The sequence below is a fragment of the Hevea brasiliensis genome, chromosome 7 (assembly GCF_030052815.1).
Source record: "Hevea brasiliensis isolate MT/VB/25A 57/8 chromosome 7, ASM3005281v1, whole genome shotgun sequence".
Taxonomy (NCBI): domain Eukaryota; kingdom Viridiplantae; phylum Streptophyta; class Magnoliopsida; order Malpighiales; family Euphorbiaceae; genus Hevea; species Hevea brasiliensis.
Genome location: NC_079499.1, coordinates 3,329,030 through 3,348,743, shown reverse-complemented (window position 1 = coordinate 3,348,743; position 19,714 = coordinate 3,329,030). Strand labels below are relative to the sequence as shown.

Here is a 19,714-nt window from a genome sequence, read left to right as displayed (position 1 = left end):
AGAATCCGATATTCCATGGCATTATGCATTGGAGAATTTTAATGTCACAAGAGAACTGAGTTTTAATCATTTTTGCAAATGTGATGTAAATTTGTGATAACTCAGATCGATGTTTCAAAAAATATATCCAAGTAAACCGAGAATAATCATCAATAAATATTACAAAATAACGAAAACCATTTCTTGAAGAAATAGGAGAAGGACCCCAAATGTCGAATGAATTAAACCAAAAGGAGTGTATCAAGTAGTATTATTATGAGAAAAAGATAATGCAAGTTGTTTTGCAAGCTGACAATTTAAACAATTAAATGACTCAAACTTAGTAGATCATAATAATCCACGAGAAATTAAAGGTTGAATTTCTTGGTAGAAGCATGACCAAGGCAGAAGATGCCATTGGTGAATGGAGGAATTAGGGATTGTAGCTGCAGACACAAATCTCGAGGAAGATGTAAAGATGTAAGCTCAAATAATCGACCCACTCTGCGACCCTCCCCAAGAATCTGTCCGTTTGTGGATCCTGTGCACTGGACACCATGGTGAGAAAAATAACATTTAGTCCTCTTTCACTGGCCCGACCAACGAAATAAGATTGACTGCCAAATTAGGGATATAATAGGTGTCAGGGAGATGAATATTTGAGGTAGACACATGACCGGTATGTGTGATGTTCATTTTAGTACCATTTGCAGTATGGATTGGTGGTAAGGAAGATACAGGTTTTGCAGAAGACAAGAATTTAAGATTAGTGGTCATATGATTACAACATGCGAGTCAAAAGCCAATAAGAATTACCGGAGTGGCGGACATGGCGGCGGGAGAATTAGAAGAGATAACTGTTTGAATAGTGCCTCAAGATCACTCATGGTGATGGCGGTAGAGCCCTCGATGCGACAAGCAGTGTGAGAGGAAGATCGGGCTTTGAGACATTCTTGAATTTAGAATGCCCTCCTTTTGATCTTGGAGGCGTGTGGGACAATGTTCAAGAATATGACCGTAACCATGACAATATCGCATTTTATGGTAGGACAATATGCAAAAGCATGACCAATTTGATTACAATTCTTACGAGTTGATTGCCGATTTACGATGTGAGGATCGAGTAGTTGCAAGAGCGACTTCAAATTGAGGAGTTTTATCCAAAGCGAGGCGAGTCTCTTCAAAAATAATCTCTTGAATAGCGGTTTCCAATGATGGGAGTGGATTTCGATGTAGCGAGGGCCTCGAGCGGCCTCATATTCGATCGAAGAGCCATTAGAACTTGAATGAGATGAAGATGATCTTCACCGATTTTGGCACGAGATATTTGATTCCAAATAGGTTGGACACGGGCAAGAAAATCATTCATGATTGACTGCTTCTTGTTTCAGATTATGAAGAGTAGTCCACAACCGATAATAGTGGGCAAGTCCGGTGGTGCGATATCGATTAGCCAAAAAATCCCAGATTTCTTTTGCAGAGTCATAATTAGCAAACTGGATGTGGATGGATGAGACAGAGGTATTGCGAAACCAGGTGATGATCTGATGATTTTTACTATCCCAATCCTCAAGGCGGTCGACAAATTTTGCATCGGTTTCATCGTTCTCTCTTGTCGTAGCGATGATATCTCCGGTAACAATACGCCAAAGCTTGCGACCTATCAAAAAACTTTTCATTCCTTGAACCCAAAGATTATAGTTAGAACCAGTCAGAACTGTTGCAATAGGTTTTGAAATATCAGATTTCTCCATTGATAACAAGATGAGGAGAAAAAAAAATGGTATAATAATAGGTATGAAAGAATGAACCAGAACAGGTTGTAGAGAGAGCAGAGAGACCCCAAAAAACTAGAAATAAAAGCTTTATGGCTCTGATACCATGTTAGAAGAAAGAATACAAGTAATGAAGGAAAGGATTGTGTATTTATGCATGTCACATTTACAGAGATATTACATCTATTTATACATGAGAATATGAACTAATTTGGACAACAATAATAATTGCTATAATTATGCTACACAAATCTCCTATAATCATGCTGATTGCTGTAATTATGTTACACAAATCTCCTATAATCATGCTGATTGCTGTAATTATGCTAACAATTACCAAGCTGATAAATATACGAAAGTGAATCGAAGTGGAAGAAGAAGAGAAAAACAAAAATCTCTGTGGAATAGTGTTGCTTGAGTTGGATTTTGATCAAGTGCAGCACTTTAACAAGCCATTAACACAATAAGCTTGATTTAGTTTAGTGATTAAAAGCATAACACTCGTTTAACAGGCGTTAACTTTAAATCTTTGCTTATCATTCCCTATGTATGTATAAACAAAGCCATTGACACCGTATTAGGTGAAATCCAAGAAAAGAGAAGAAGAGAAAAATTGTGTTGGATACTGCTTAAATGGTGGTTCAATTCTACTAGAATTTTTTTTTTCGTCTGTATAAACAACTTTAGAAAGACAAAATATGGATTGGGGGTTCAATTGTATAAGAAAAGAAGAAATCATGCATTGGTTTCCTCAAGCACAAACTCATAACGTAGTAAATGGGGTTACTCTCTGGTCTCTATTCTTCACTTTTCCCAAATAAGAAGTATTTGGCTAGAATGGGCAGAGCTTTAATTCCATTCTCATTGACAACCTTTAATCTAGCTAGAAAATTAAAAATTAGATAAATCAAGACAAGATTTAAAAGTGTATATACGAATTTAAATTTAGGAAAAGCAAGATTTTGAAGTATTCGGTACGAATTCTTGAATGATTATAAATAAAAATAAAATTTATAATTGTAAAAAGTTTCAGCAAAGAACAATAAATTTGAGATACTAACACATTAAAATTAAAGCTTAATTTTTTCTGGAGGAATTAAAAGCTTAAATTTGAGAAGCAGACATTTACATTCATAATTAAAAAAATAAAGAAAAATAATAAATTTGGAAATATTAAGACACTAAAGCTTAATGCCACAAAGTGTAATAATCTGGTGGTAGGTCTTTGATGTTAAATGTATTCAATCTCTATTTGATTTAGTATTAATATTTACAGATTAAATATTATCTCCATTTAATATGTGAGTTGTAACACCCCAAAATTTTAAATTTTATGAGCATTTTTGGTATTTTATTTTATTTAAATTATAGGAATTTTTTTTTTGAGATTTTTCGGATTTTAAAAATCGGGTTCGATTTTCCGAAAATATAAACTTTGATGATTTTTAAAAATTAATTTAAAGACCACGTGGCAAAACTAAAAATATATTTGGAGTCTACGTATTTTTCTGAGTTTTCTGAAATTTTTTCGGAATTTTTGGACCTCGTTTTTGGTCCCGAGGCAGAGTAAAAATTCAAAATTTTGTATCTTGAATCGGACCGGTCGAATCGGACCGGCCTTTTCCTTTTTCTTCTTTCCTTCCCCCCGCGCGCGACCTCTCTTCCTTCTCTCTCTCTTTTCTCTCTCCTCCTGCCCCTCTGGCGACCACCTCCCCACCACCCAGTAGGCCAGGCGCCACCCGACCTCCCGGCCAGTGTGCGCCGCTAAGCAGGAAAATGCGCGCGAACTCCCTGAACTCCCTCCCTCGCGCGCGCGGTGTTTCGACTTCTCCAGCCAAAATCCGGCCGATCCGGCCACCAATCGGACCGGGTCTTGTGTCTAAAATCATCTACTCGACGAGAGCTTTCCATAGACACCAAGAACACCGAAATCCATCGAGCGGTTTGTCCGATTTTTGCTCGGGAAGATTTTAGCCCATTTCGACTTTTGGGCTAGATTTCTCGAAAATCGTGAATCCCACGAGAAAACCGAGGGTACCAGTACGCTCCACTCGTCGAGAGCTTCGCGGCGACATAAATTTCGAATTTTTCCGACACCGTTTTTCGGTGGGTCCCACGGAACTTCGCAGTGTTTTTCTGAGCATTTAATGAGCTTAGAAAATTCTGAAAAATTTATGTACTAACCCCCGTGTTATGGGCTTCGTGTAAGTATCCTCAATTCACGGAAATTCGACAGTTGACCGGATCTGTGAATTTCCGGCCAGACAGACCCGTTACCGGAAAAGTCTCCGAATTGGATCGAGGTTTTGGCTATCCCCCCATTGTCAGACGTCCCGAGCGCGTCCCCGAAGTCGGAATCGGCAAAGGTAAACCCGAACCTTGCTTTTTCGTAATTTTCTAGTGCTTAAATAGGATTAAAAATCCATAAAATGTTCGTGGTAGCTTAGAAAATTATGATTCTTTTTGCAATCGCTTAGTAATGTTGCTAAGGACCGCGGGGCAAAGTTTTAGAATTTTTAGAACTTATTTGGGCAGTTTTTGCAAAAATGGTCAATTATAAGGACTAAATTGAAATTTTATATATTGTGATGGATGATTGATTTAATGGGCCCAGGAGGGGCTGTGTGATGTGATTGAGTTGTGGATATATGAATTGTGAGTATAGAAGTGTATTTTGAGCCCTTTTGCAGGTTGGGTATGTCCTAGGTATAGGGGAGACTCTGCCGGATTTTCGGCACGACTTAGGACGTATTGGTCTTTTTTTTTGTTTGTATTGAGTCAGATTTATTAAATGATTGTAATAAAATTATCAGGTGAGCCGGGACAGCCTTCTTCCTCCGCCCAGCCGCCTCAGTGACCACCGTCAAGTCTGTGAGTAAAAAATTAATTTTAATTGTAATTTCACTATTATTATATGTTCAAGCATGCCCATGCATCACTTATATGCATATATTTATGTAGTTAAACTCTAGGCACGAATTATGTTGCATTGATAACTGTTAAAGTGTCATGATGTTGTTGTGGTAATTTGGAGCAGCGTGCGTGCGTTGGTGTGCGTGTGATGTGGTGTGGACTATGGACAGGACAGGTAGTCACGGCTTGAGTTCTTCGCTGGGACCCCCGATTTGGTTTATTAAGCGAAAGTCTGGCTTGAGTTCTTCGCTGGCACCAGGTTGGATTTAAGAGAGCTGTATAGGGGATCAGCTCCCATATATTATGATTGATGCTACGGGTGCGTGAGTACTCCAAATTACCTTTTTGATGTTATGATGTGAAAATGTTGTTGATGTTGCATTTCACTCTACATGGTGCATTAGTTTTAGATAGTTATAGAGATTATGGTTAAAATTGATATTTTACTCTCTGAGTCGAACGCTCACTCCTGTTCAAAAATTTTTCCAGGCCACAGGAGGATATTTTTGAGGTTAACCTGCTTTCTCCCTCGCAGGTCGATTACTAATATTTGTATAAACTTGTTAAATCTTAGAATTTCCGCATGTGTTAGAAATGTTTATTTAATTTGGGTCTGTAACCTAAATTATTATTTTAGACCTGTAAACTTAATATTATATGCATGTTTGATGGATTGGATGAGGGAGCTGAGCTCCCATTTATTTTTTATGCTGATGAGTATGTGGAGGGTGAGCTGAGCTCCCCAATTGAGTATTTATTGTGTTTACAGGTCGGGTGAGTCGAAAACTCCCCGTTGAAAAGTCCATTTTATGGCCAGACTCTGTCCGTTTGGTTTCTTGAATTTGGGCCCAAATGGGCCTTAGAGTTGGGTTAATGAACAGTTAGGCTTACTACGGGCCTCGGGGGCTTTAGGCTGGCCCAGGTCCTAGTGCCGGTCCGGCCCATGGGTTGGGTCGTGACAGATGTGGTATCAGAGCTTAGGCTCCAGATTCTTAGGGAATGTTTGTCTAAAGTGTTGGGAAGAGTCTACTAGGAGTCACATGTGGAAAAAAAAAAAAAATAGGGTCCACATTCGTCTTGCATTGTCGTCTTTGCTTCTAGTTTCTGCTTCATATATTGTGTGTAAATATGAGTCTATAGAGCTGTGTAATGTGCAGTTTTGAATTTTGTGGGCTAATGCTGCTGAATTTCAGGAAAATGCGTAGAAGCAGGAGAGCCACTTGCACGAGCGGATGTGCTGACGAGGTGTCAGCACAGGATGAGGCGCCTGCCCCGAGGAGGCGGGGTAGGAGGCCTAAAGCTGCTCAAGTAGAGGAGCAGCCACCCCCAGTACAGGATCAGTCCTTTATGGCACAGGGTCCCATGGACCCAATGGCAGCTACTCTAGCTGGGTTATAGAGAACCATCGACATGATGGTGCAATATATGGTCCACCCTCCACAGCAGCAGCAGTCCACCGCACCAAGAGGGGAACCTTATAAACAGATAATTAATTTCAAGAAGTTGGTGCCTGGAACTTATGATGTGTCAGACGATGCATATCGGTTTTTAGATTCCTGACGGCGAGAGCAGTCTGATTGGCTGATAGAAGGCGATAGAGTGTATGCGGCATGTCATGGGGCCTATGCCTGACAATGGATGAATGACTACGTGTTACCGGATGGAGGGTTTGACATGGGCTCGGTTGTGGAACTTTTATCAATCGGTTTGTGCGTAAAGCTTGAGATCGAAGCGGTGGGTCTTTGAGGCCTTAAGACGAGAATGGCAGTGCAGTAGATGAATATGCTCTGCAATTTCTGGAATTGAGCAGATATGCCCCTGCAGCAGTAGCTACAGAAACTATGAAGGTGAAGAGATTTCTAAAGGGGCTTGACAGGAGGTATGCAAACCTGGCCATGATGTCTGATCAGTCTTTTGATGTGGTGGTTGATCGAGCCAGACAGATTGAGATTAGCTATGCTGCGGATGACAGCGGGAGAGCAAAGAAAAATAGAGCAGAGGGTTCCTCAGGTGTCCCTTCCATGGGTACTTCGGACAGTGGTGGCCAGAGTAATTACAGAGGAAAAAGTAGGAACAAGAAGAGTGGTTTTAGACACAAACCTCGAGGATTCATACCAGGGTACGGATCCAGCAGTGGTCACAGTTCAGGGTACAGCAGTTCTGGGTCTAGTTCAGGATCCTCCTTGGCACCTTGTGCACAGTGTGGAAGAGGACATTCAAGACCTTGTTTGATGGGTTCAGGAGTATGTTTCAGGTGTGGCCAACCAGGTCACTTTGCTAGGGAATGCCCCGTGTTCAATGAGCCACAGATGGGGTCACAGGGTTCTGTTGCAAATGTTCCACGCCAGTTGTATCCGGGTGCTTCTAACATGGCAGGCAGTCAGTTCAGTGGCCAACAGGGCCGAGGACAAGGGGGACGTGGATTTGGAGGCAAATCAGGAGGTAGAAGTCGATGTCGGGTTACGCCACTCAGGGTAGGGGTCAAGCTCGGGTTTTCACCCTGACCCACCAGGATGCTCAGGCTTCCAATGCAGTTGTGGCAGGTATTCTTCTGGTCTGTTCTTATGAGGCTCGTGTTTTGATAGATCCGGGTGCTACGCACTCATTTGTCTCCCCTGTGTTTGCCATGAGGTTGGGTAGAAACCCTACAACCTTAGGATGTCCTTTGTCGGTAGCTACCCCACTTAGTGACAACATAGATGTAGACATGGTTTTTCCGGGTAGCCCAGTAGTAGTGGATGGAAAGATCCTCCCAGCAGACTTGGTTCCTCTACCAGTAATGGATTTCGATGTAATCTTGGGGATGGATTGGTTGGCAACTCATTATGCCACTTTAGACTGCAGGAACAAGAAGGTGTATTTCCACATACCTGGTGTGGAAGAGTTTAGCTTTGATGTTTACAGGAGCGTGGCTCCATATAATTTGGTGTCAGCAATTAGTGCTAGAAAAATGTTGAGGCGTGGATGCCAAGGGTATTTGGCATTGGTGAGGGATACATCTATAGAAGGTGTCAGCATGGAAAATGTTCCTGTTGTCAGAGAATTTATGGATGTCTTCCCAGAGGAGCTTCCAGGGTTGCCACCAAAAAGGGGAATAGAGTTTTGCATTGATGTTGTTCCGGGTACAAACCCCATATCAATGCCACCTTACAGGATGGCCCCAGCAGAATTGAAAGAGTTAAAGGAGCAACTACAGGAGCTGCTGGACAAAGGTTTCATACGTCCGAGCACTTCACCCTGGGGTGCTCCTGTTCTATTTGTGAGAAAGAAGGATGGGTCATTGAGGTTGTGTATCGACTACAGACAATTTGAACAAGGTGGTATGAAGAACATGTATCCACTTCCTCGGATCGATTATTTGTTTGATCAGCTCAAATGAGCTAGATACTTTTCCAAGATAGACTGCGATCGGGCTACCATCGATTGAGAATCAGGAATGAGGACGTGTCCAAAACGGCTTTCAGGACAAGATATGGTCATTATGAGTTCTTGGTGATGTCTTTTGGACTCACTAATGCACCAGCAGCCTTCATGGACTTGATGACCTGTTCAAGCCATTTTTGGACCGTTTTGTCATCGTATTCATAGATGACATTTTGGTGTACTCTCGGACCGAGGAAGAACACGTGTGGCACTTGAGGATGGTGTTGCAGACGTTGAGGGAGCACCAGCTATATGCCAAATTTTTGAAATGTGAATTTTGGATAGAAAGCATCTCATTCTTGGGACACGTGGTTTCTAGTGACGGCATTCAAGTGGATCCCAAGAAAATTGAAGTCAGAATCGATTGGCTTAGGCCTACAACGATCACGAGGTGCGAAGTTTTCGGGTTTAGCTGGCTACTATAGGCGTTTTGTACAAGATTTCTCCGGGATAGCGGCTCCCTAACTAAGTTGACCAGGGAAGAATGTTCCATTCATTTGGACAGATATTTGTGAGGTGAGTTTCCAGAAGCTTAAGGAGTGTCTAACCACTGCCCCTGTGTTGACACTACCTGTGAGTGGTGAAGGATACACCGTGTATTGTGACGCCTCCAGAGTTGGCCTAGGGTGTGTTTTGATGCAAAATGGAAAGGTAGTGGCTTATGCTTCCAGCGACTAAAGAGGCATGAGCGAACTACCCCACCCATGATTTGGAAATGGCGGTTGTAGTCTTTGCACTTAAAATGCGGAGACACTACGTATGGTGAAGTGTGCGAGATATACACTGACCATAAGATTTTGAAGTACATCGTCCAATATATGGATGTAAACTTGAGGCAGTGGAGATGGATGGAGCTTACGAAAGACTATGATTGCACCATCGGTACCACCACAGGAAGGCCAATGTTGTAGCAGATGCTTTGAGCGAGAAAATCTTACAGCGATTTAGCGCACATTTCAGTAGAGAAGAGACCATTGATTCAGGAGGTACATGAGTTGATGGATCAAGGTTTAATCCTAGATCTTTTAGATGAGGGGGTATTGTTGGCTCATTTTTCAGTGAGGCCAGACTTGAGGGATAGAGTTAGAGTTTCCCAGCACAGAGACCAACAATTGATGAAGATCATAGAAAAAGTACAGCAAGGTGAAGGTAGTGAGTTTGGATTTGCCAATGATGGCGCCCTAGTGCAGGGTTCTAGGATGTGTGTGCCCGATGTGGACAACCTCAGGAATGAAATCATGCGAGAGGCACACTACACACTGTACAGTGTCCACCCAGGTTCCACCAAGATGTACCATGATGTGGAAGATAGCTATTGGTGGAATGGCATGAAGAGAGACATAGCAGACTTTGTGTCCAAGTGCTTGACTTGTCAGAAGGTGAAGTTTGAACACCAGAGACCGTCAGGGAAGCTGCAAGAGCTCCCTATCCCAGAATGGAAGTGGGAAATGATTACTATGGATTTTGTGACTGGGTTGCCTCGTACCACGCGAGGATATGATTCGATATGGGTAATTGTAGACCACTTGACCAAATCAACTCACTTCTTACCTGTGAAGACTACATATTCTGTGGCACAGTATGCCCGGCTCTACATTCGAGAAATAGTCAGATTGCATGGAGTTTCGGCTTCCATAATATCTGACAGAGGGCCCCAGTTCACTTCTCGGTTTTGGAGAAAGTTGCAGGAGGCACTTGGCACACAGTTAAACTTTAGTACGGCTTTCCACTCTCAGACAGACGGACAGTCCGAAAGGACAATCCAAACACTAGAAGACATGCTTCGCATGAGTGTCTTGGATTTTGGAGGTTAATGGGATGAGCAGCTAGCTTTGGTGGAGTTTGCCTACAACAACAGTTATCACTCCAGCATAGGGATGGCACCCTATGAGGCATTATATGGAAGAAAGTGTAGGTCTCCTCTGTGTTAGATGGAAATGGGAGAAGCGAGGGTGCATGACGTAGATCTAGTGCAGTACACTTCAGAGATAGCTCCTTTGATCAGGGAACGATTGAAAACAGCTTTCAGTAGACAGAAGAGTTATGCAGACCCCAGATGGAGGGATGTGGAGTTTGCAGTGGGCGACTATGTATTCCTGAAGGTTTCTCCAATGAAGGGAGTCATGAGATTTGAAAAGAAGGGCAAGTTGGCACCTCGGTATATTGGACCTTTTGAGGTTACTGATAGAGTTGGAGCAGTTGCCTACCGGTTGGAGCTACCACCCAACCTTTCTCACGTTCATCCCGTGTTTCACATCTCCATGCTCAGGAAATACATTCTAGATCCTTCTCATGTACTACAGCCGGATGTGATAGAGCTAAAAGAGAACTTGACATTTGAGGAGCAGCCTGTAGCCATAGTGGACTACCAAGTGAGACAGCTGAGATCAAAACAGATCCCTATGGTTAAGGTTTTGTGGAGGAGTCAGTTAGTGGAAGAGTGCACTTGGGAGTCAGAACGGGACATGCGTAGCAAGTACCCTTATTTGTTCAATGTATAATCATGTGCTTTATTCTGCCTTGTATAAAAATTCGAGGACTAATTTTCTGTAAGGGGGGAAGAATGTAACACCCCAAAATTTTAAATTTTATGAGCATTTTTGGTATTTTAATTTTATTTAAATTATAGGATTTTTTTTTGAGATTTTTCGGATTTTAAAAATCCGGTTCGATTTTCCGAAAATATAAACTTTGATGATTTTAAAAAATTAATTTAAAGATCACGTGGCAAAACTAAAAATATATTTGGAGTCTACGTATTTTTGAGTTTTACAAATTTTTGAAATTTTTGGACCTCGTTTTCGGTCCCGAGGCAGAGTAAAAATTCAAAATTTTGTATCTTGAATCGGATCGGCCGAATCGAACTGGACCGGATCGGACCGGTCGAATCGGACTGGCCTTTTCCTTTTTCTTCTTTCCTTCCCCGCGCGCGCGACCTCTCATCCTTCTCTCTCTCTTTTCTCTCTCCTCCTGCCCCTGCCGCCGGCCAGCCACCTCCCCTTGCCACCCCAGCCGACCGGCGCTGCCACCCAGCCTCCCCAGCCAGCCGGCCGCCGCCCCAAACGGCCGGAAAACGCGCGCGAACTCCCTCCCTCGCGCGCGCGGCGTTTCGACTTCCCCGGCCAAAATCCGGCCGATCCGGCCACCAATCGGACCGGGTCTTGTGTCTAAAATCATCTACTCGACGAGAGCTTTCCATAGACACCAAGAATACCGAAATCCATCGAGCGGTTTGTTTGATTTTTGCTCGGGAAGATTTTAGCCCATTTCGACTTTTGGGCTAGATTTCTCGAAAATGTTTGTCTCGACTTTCGGGAAGATTGCTTAAATAGGATTAAAAATCCATAAAATGTTCGTGGTAGCTTAGAAAATTATGATTCTTTTTGCAATAGCTTAGTAATGTTGCTAAGGACCGTAGGGCAAAGTTTTAGAATTTTTAGAACTTATTTGGGCAGTTTTTGCAAAAATGGTCAATTATAAGGACTAAATTGAAATTTTATATATTGTGATGGATGATTGATTTGATGGGCCCAGGAGGGGCTGTGTGATGTGATTGAGTTGTGGATATATGGATTGTGAGTATAGAAGTGTGTTTTGAGCCCTTTTGCAGGTTGGGTAGGTCCTAGGTATAGGGGAGACTCTGCCGGATTTTCGGCACGACTTAGGACGTATTGGTCTTTTTCTTTGTTTGTATTGAGTCAGATTTATTAAATGATTGTAATAAAATTGTCAGGTGAGCCGGGACAGCCTTCTTCCTCCGCCCAGCCGCCTCAGTGACCACCGTCAAGTCTGTGAGTAAAATATTAATTTTAATTGTAATTTCACTATTATTATATGTTCAAGCATGCCCATGCATCACTTATATGCATATATTTATGTAGTTAAACTCTAGGCACGAATTATGTTGCATTGATAACTGTTAAAGTGCCATGATGTTGTTGTGGTAATTTGGAGCAGTGTGCGTGCGTTGGTGTGCGTGTGATGTGGTGTGGACTATGGACAGGACGGGTAGTCACGGCTTGAGTTCTTCGCTGGGACCCGATCCTTCGGGGGGTAGTCACGGCTTGAGTTCTTCGCTGGGACCCCCGATTTGGTTTATTAAGCGAAAGTCCGGCTTGAGTTCTTCGCTGGCACCAGGTTGGATTTAAGAGAGCTGTATAGGGGATCAGCTCCCATATATTACGATTGATGCTACAGGGTGCGTGAGTGCTCCAAATTACCTTTTTGATGTTATGATGTGAAAATGTTGTTGATGTTGCATTTCACTCTACAGGGTGCATTAGTTTTAGATAGTTATAGAGATTATGGTTAAAATTGATATTTTACTTTCTGAGTCGAACGTTCACTCCTGTTCAAAAATTTTTCCAGGCCACAGGAGGATATTTTTGAGGTTAACCTGCTTTCTCCCTCGCAGGTCGATTACTAATGTTTGTATAAACTTGTTAAATCTTAGAATTTCCGCATGTGTTAGAAATGTTTATTTGATTTGGGTCTGTAACCTAAATTATTATTTTGAACCTGTAAACTTAATATTATATGCATGTTTGATGGATTGGATGAGGGAGCTGAGCTCCCATTTATTTTTTATGCTGATGAGTATGTGGAGGGTGAGCTGAGCTCCCCAATTGAGTATTTATTGTGTTTACAGGTCGGGTGAGTCGAAAACTCCCCGTTGGAAAGTCCATTTTATGGCCGGACTCTGTCCGTTTGGTTTCTTGAATTTGGGCCCAAATGGGCCTTAGAGTTGGGTTAATGAACAGTTAGGCTTACTACGGGCCTCGGTGGCTTTAGGCTGGCCCAGGTCCTAGTGCCGGTCCGACCCATGGGTTGGGTCGTGACATGAGTAGATCGACTGCACACTTTAAGATACATCTCTAGTTCGGTAGTTATTTTTTCTAGAGGATGAAGTAAATTAGAAACAATGAAATTATTTTAACTGCGAAACCTAAGTCTAAAGAGAACAATCACATAAGAAATCCTTTTTTGTAATTAAAAAAATTAATATTTTTATAATCCAAGTATGTATTTACCTTGTAATTTGAGAAATTTTAATTTTTACACTCTACTTTTTAAAATAATAATAATAATAATAATAATAATAATAATAATAATAATAATAATAATAATAATAATATGTAAATTGTTGGCAGATTGAAATAAAAAAAAGAAAATATTTGCAACTCCTATATATTAGAAAAAAAGAAAAGAAAAAGAAAATCATGCATTATTTTCTAATGATAAGTCTTATTTGCTTGTTGCTGCCTTTATTCCTCTCTTTTCCAGATGGGAATCTGCTGGACTGGGATGAGCATGACTGTACTTGTATTTTACTTTTATTTTTATTTTATTATCTTTAAATAATTAGTTAGAGCAGTAATATAATTTAGTAACAATGTTCTTTTAAAAGGTTCCCACTAGGTCTACCTTAAAGACCCAAAAGCGTCAGGCTGTCCTGAATTAAGAAAACCCCAAAGGTCCCTTGCCTTACCTTCATATATCTGTTGTTGAAGAAATTATTATACAATGGTAGCCCAGCCTAATACATATATATTAGTCTTTGTGTATCTTCATATATCTTCATAAATAAAATGGCATTTAGTCTTAGTATGAGTTCAGGTGGGAGCCAATTATATAAAGAAAATGGCAATTAGTCCCGTTAACAGTTGCTAATTGCAGAGCAGAAGTCCCATCCACGCCTTTGGTTTTTTAATTGTCAGAGAACTCGCTCACAGTCGTTTCCCTGTACTTGGGAGGATTCTCTTCTGATAACAGCTTCTGAATAGGACCATAGAGTCTTGGTTTTGGCTTAGAAGTTGTGCTATAACGAAGTCAGCCACAGATATTCTTGGTTGTACACTGTTTGCCAGCGCCCTATGCATCACGGTTTTAAACTTATCGTTGATGAGAGCTGAAAGATCAACAAGGAAAAAAAAAATAACTATAATATTAACCATAGCAAGCCCAAAATTTATTAGCATGAGATTTATTGATGATGGAAAATTTGTGTCTCCAGGCCTAGAAATCTATATAGTTGTGAGCATTTCTTGACATAGACCTGTAGTCAGATACTATCCAATGTTAACCAGTAGAGCCATTGGCCTGTGAGGGACTTCAATCCACCGATTCTGATGGAGAACTTGCAGGCCACCAAATATGGTCCTGTAGAAGCACTGTGAAGAAGCCAATATCTCCATATATATGCTTGCTTGCGCCCAAGTTTATTTCTGGTCGGGTCATGCTCTATAGTAATTTCCCAGAATGGCAAACCCCTTACTGCAATCCATGCACGTCCTTCAAGTGGTTTGGATTCAGACCAGAGCCTCCGAAAATAATTCAAGCAATAAATTTCCTAATATCATTACTTCCTTGGAGATCTCCATTCGTGCATCTCTATAATACATAATTCTTATTATAAGTAAAATACAACTTAGCATTTCAAAGTTCAGTTTATGTCAAATTCATCTCCAAGCTCAACAAATTAATAAAACCTGCAAAAGAAACAGGTCATTCTCGGTTGTGATAGCCTGATAGGAATAGTTCCAAGCCTATTGACTTGCTTGCAAAGCGAGTGGAAGCTCCTAGGCCTTTCTCAGAGCCCTTAACAACGCAGGCCCCAAAACCATACCAAGCAAATCCCTAGTTGCGCTAGTAAAGGAAGGGGACGGACCATTTCGTCAAAGTAGCAAGATGGTAATAATTTCTAAATTAAATTTATAGATGACGTTGGATTAATGACTCAATAATTGAATATTTATTTTGTAATATTAATATTTAAAGTCCTCCTCATATATATTCAGCTTTGAGTATGAACGCACTAATTCTTGAGGCCTGTCTACAATATAAAATAAAAATGATAAAAAAGGATATGGATTAATTAATTAAAATTATTTTATAATAATATAATTATAATAAAAATAAATGGAGGAAGGAAGGAGGAAGGAGCATCTGTCTTCTTGAGGATTTTTCTCGGAGTTTTTACGCAGAGCTCTAATTGGCCCAACTTTCTTCTTGCCAAAGCAAAAAATATATAACGTTTCTTGTCCAGTGTTTCTTATCCAATCTTCTATATATAGTCCTTCACCTTCCCTCATCTAGCACAAACTATTTTCTTTTCACTTCCAATCTCATCAAACCTCTGTACCTCAGAGCAAACAGCAGACATGGCTAATGGTGATTCTCATGATTTTGCTTCTCTCCTCTCTTCTTCTGAGAGGGATTTCCTCATTCGAAACAACGGTGATCAGGTCACCTCACTCACCCTTTCTTTCTTTCTCGTTATTGTCTGATTGATTGTTGTTGTTGGTGTTGTGTGGGAAGACATATACTTTTAGTTTCTACCTGACTTTGTTTTTACTAGGTTTCTTTCTGCTACGTGAGATTACTTGTATGAAGACTGTTTTCTTTGTTTTTGTGAGTAGTGATTAACGGATTTATTTGTATTGATTCTCTGTGTAAATAGTAGCAATCGTTTCGATTGATTTGAGTTCTTATTAGTGTCGAAAAGTTTAGGCCAACTTAATAAACTCAGATTTTTGTCGATTAGAAAAGGGGGGTTGATTACACTTACACTTGTTATTCGATGTTTGAGGGCAATGACTATTTCTTGGGGAGACTTGTGATCATTGAAATTTTTAAACTTGAAAGTTTGGTCTATCCCTTCAGCCGAACGCTAGGTGGGATTGGATTCTCAACTGTGCAACGCTTTGAGGAATGTACTTGGATGGTCTGTTGAAAACCTAGACTAGAGTTAAAAGTAATTATAGATCATTTTGAGCTCCAATTGTGTATAAAGTTTTAACATTTGCTTGATCATTCTGTCAAGTATAAATTAGTTTTGATGGACTCAGTTTTATTAGGATTGAACCATGAGAGTTCTTTTTTTTTAATTGGTTTTATAAGCGGCCTTGATTTTAGTTGACTAGTGAATGCATATCTTGCATTTAAGCAAGAAAGGAGTTTATTAACAAAATAATTACTGTAGCTTCAGTTCATGTTGCTGGGATGAATGAGGTGTCATTTATAAAATTCTACACTTTACAGGTTAAGATTGACAGCTTGAAGGGAAAGAAGCTGGCATTATATTTTTCAGCATCATGGTGTGGCCCATGTCAGCAATTCACCCCAACCTTGGTGGAGGCTTACAATGAACTTGCACCAAAAGGTGACTTTGAGATTGTTTTCATCTCAGCCGATGAAGATGATGAATCATTCAAAAATTATTTTTTGAAGATGCCATGGCTTGCAATTCCGTTCTCTGATTCAGAGATACGCGATCACTTGGATGAGCTATTCAAGGTGCAGGGAATACCCCACCTTGTGATCCTTGATGAAAGTGGGAAAGTTTCATGTGAAAGTGGTGTTGAGATCATTCAGGAGTATGGAGTTGAAGGTTATCCTTTTACACCAGAAAAGATCAAAGAATTAAAAGAGCAAGAAGAAGAAGCCAGAAGGAATCAACCTTTGAGATCTATCTTGGTTTTCCATTCACGTGACTATCTAATTTCATCCGATGGAAAGAAGGTTAGCTTGATTATTAGGCTTGTTATTTGAAATGCATGAATTTGTGTAGATGGTCTGATATCCATTAGTTTTCAGCTGACACGGTGTTCTTTTCTTTATGTGGTAGATACCTGTCTCTGAACTTGAAGGGAAGACAGTAGGCCTGTATTTCTCATTGTCTTCATACAAATCGTGTGTTGATTTTACTCGAAAGCTTGCTGAAGTTTATGAGAAATTGAAAGCACAGGGAGAGAAATTTGAAGTCGTGTTCATTTCACTGGATGATGATGAAGAAGCTTTCCAGCAATCCTTAGCAAACAAACCCTGGTTAGCATTGCCTTTCAAGGACAAGTGCTGTGGGAAGTTAGTCCGGTATTTTGAACTCTCAACTGTGCCCACTCTGGTTGTTATTGGACCAGATGGAAAAACTCTCCATTCCAATGTTGCTGAAGCCATTGAAGAATATGGAATTCAGGCATACCCTTTCACCCCTGAAAAGTTTGCAGAGCTTGCGGAGATAGAGAAAGCCAAAGAAGCTGCCCAAACCCTGGAATCAGTTTTGGTTTCAGGGGACTGGAATTTTGTCATTGCGAAAGATGGAGCAAAGGTAAAATCCTTCTTCTTAAATGCTCAACTCTATATAAGCACCATCTAGTAATATCTCCTTTAACTAATTTCATGCCCCACAGTTTGAGGTTCTCAATTTCATGCTTTTGTATTGTGGCTAATGATAAACATTTGTCTTCTGTTTCAGATTCTGGTGTCTGATCTGGTTGGGAAGAACATGCTCCTTTATTTCTCAGCACATTGGTGCCCTCCATGCCGAGCCTTTCTGCCTACGCTCATTAAAGCATACCAAGAGATTAAGGCAAAAGATGATGCATTTGAAGTGATTTTCATCTCTAGTGACAGAGACCAAGCCTCTTTTGATGAATACTTTGCAGAGATGCCATGGTTGGCACTTCCCTTTGGAGATGAGAGGAAGGCATCATTAAGTCGCAAATTCAAGGTTCGAGGCATACCCATGCTTGTAGCTCTTGGGCCAACTGGCCGAACTATCACCAAAGAAGCCAGAATGCTTGTTATGCTTCATGGTGCTGATGCTTATCCCTTCACTGATGAGCATTTGAAGGAGATGGAAGCAAAATATGAGGAGATGGCAAAGGGGTTGCCTGAGAAGATTAAACATGCACTTCATGAGGAACATGAACTAGTGCTTGCTCGTCGAATGGTTTATAGTTGTGATGGATGTGGCAAAGGAGGAAATATCTGGTCCTTCTACTGTGAAGAGTGCGACTTTGATCTTCATCCAAAATGTGCACTGAAAGAAGGTGAGGAAACTAAAGATGATGAAAAGGATGAATCAAAACCTGGAGAAGGATGGGCCTGTGACGGGGAGGTCTGTTACAAAGCCTGAGAAATCAGTGTTTTAATGTTTTTAGCTGAGCTCAACTGATCAATAAATATGTAAATATTCATGTGTTTTTTTCAGCTTTTGCTTGTTTTCCTCTTATAGTATGCTGATCTTTGAAGGACACCTCTGCTCATATGCTTTGGAGGTATCTCTTGAGATGAATCTTGTGTATTACGTTGCTATCAATGAAGTCATTTGCATTAAAAAAATTCCTGCCTTTTCCCTCATCTCTGTGTGCTCATGGAAGCAATGTAGTAGGGCTAGTTAGGGGTTCCGAACAGGTGATATGAGTTACAAAAAAGGGTGGGTGTAACAAGATACGTGTTGTAAAAATCCAGTTTGAATTTTGTGAGTTGAGCAAGTTCCCCTTAAAAAAAAAAATCAATGCCAGCACTAGGATTCAAACCTTGGACTCATGAAGAAAGCTGCAAGTTTTCTCTAACATTCCAAGTTTCATGTAACAAATGGTACTCATATTTGTTTTATATAATATATTTAATTTTAAACTATTAATCTTTGCTTTTATTGATTTTTTGAAACTTTTAGGATCCGTTTAGTGTTAATATTTAAACTATTGTTAAAGAAAAAAAACCTTAACACTTTAGTTAAAAGAAAATGAGCTGTCCGATTTTCTGATGATCAGGTACGAATTTAATCTCTTCGAACCTGCAGGAAAGCTGTAAAATATTTAGAAGAATAACCTGAACAGGTAATGAAAACACCTGAGAGTTGATAGCCTTAATAACCACTTCTTAATCTTCTTCCAACATGACTTTTGATACACCCAGAGATGAAGCCAGAAGAGGGGCTTCCTTGCAAGCCATACTTTCCAGAATAAAAGGGTCGAAAACAGCAGGATACAGGATAAATGAGGCATCTCCGATCATAACATGACTTGTAATGTCCCTAGCTACTGCTGCTATTACCCCCTGCTATTTCTTTGGTCTACTGTAGCATCAAAATTCAGTTTGATAACGTTCTCCGGGGGAGGATTCCAAGAGGTAATTGGCTGCACTAGAGGAATGTGTGGAAGAGGATCACTTGAAGCTGTTAAAAGGAATTCTCCTTTATAAAGTCTTTGAAATGACTTCTTGCCAAGTCAGAAACTGCTGGTTGAAGATGAGAGTATTTTTTGCTTTCCAAATATGCCAAAAGAATAAAAATAAAAGTTGCTTGAGATCAGTTCCCTCTGGATGGTTGGAGAGAAAAGAACACATGTTTGTCCAGCAATTCATTAGATGTACCGTTTACTAAGGATGACCGAAATCTCAATGGAGAACTGACACAAATAGCAGATACTCGTGGACAAGTTGTATAGATGATTTCAGATATTAATATTGTTTGAACAAAAACTGTAATAGTACTGATAATTTGATGATGAGATTTATCACAAATTTGAATTCAATGGGTGAAGCGAATGAATGGGCTGAGGGAGTAAGATGGGTTTATTCGAGATAAGACTAAACATTGCTAAAATGTTAGAATTAATTAATTAGTAGTTAGTCCTTTATTGAAAGCTTATTAAATTTTTTATAATATTTAAATATACGACTGTGATTAGATCTATTTATAAATAAATTATTAAATTTATTTAATGCATATATATTTTTATTAAAAAAAATGTGAGTTTTATTTTGTAAAATTCAAAATTGAACAACTTGTTGTGATTATTAGTTGGTGTATCATTTCTATTTTCTATTTTTTATTTTTT

General features: G+C 40.1%; 1 protein-coding gene across 1 annotated transcript; it reads left to right on the top strand.

The window, feature by feature from the left end:
- Nucleotides 1-15,011: 15,011 nt before the first annotated feature.
- Nucleotides 15,012-18,230, top strand: LOC110639028 (probable nucleoredoxin 1). Its single transcript, XM_021789793.2, has 4 exons — nucleotides 15,012-15,334; nucleotides 16,131-16,610; nucleotides 16,717-17,196; nucleotides 17,344-18,230. The coding sequence occupies exons 1-4, from the start codon at nucleotides 15,251-15,253 to the stop codon at nucleotides 18,004-18,006; spliced, it is 1,707 nt and encodes a 568-aa protein (XP_021645485.2). The 5' UTR covers nucleotides 15,012-15,250; the 3' UTR covers nucleotides 18,007-18,230.
- Nucleotides 18,231-19,714: the final 1,484 nt, after the last annotated feature.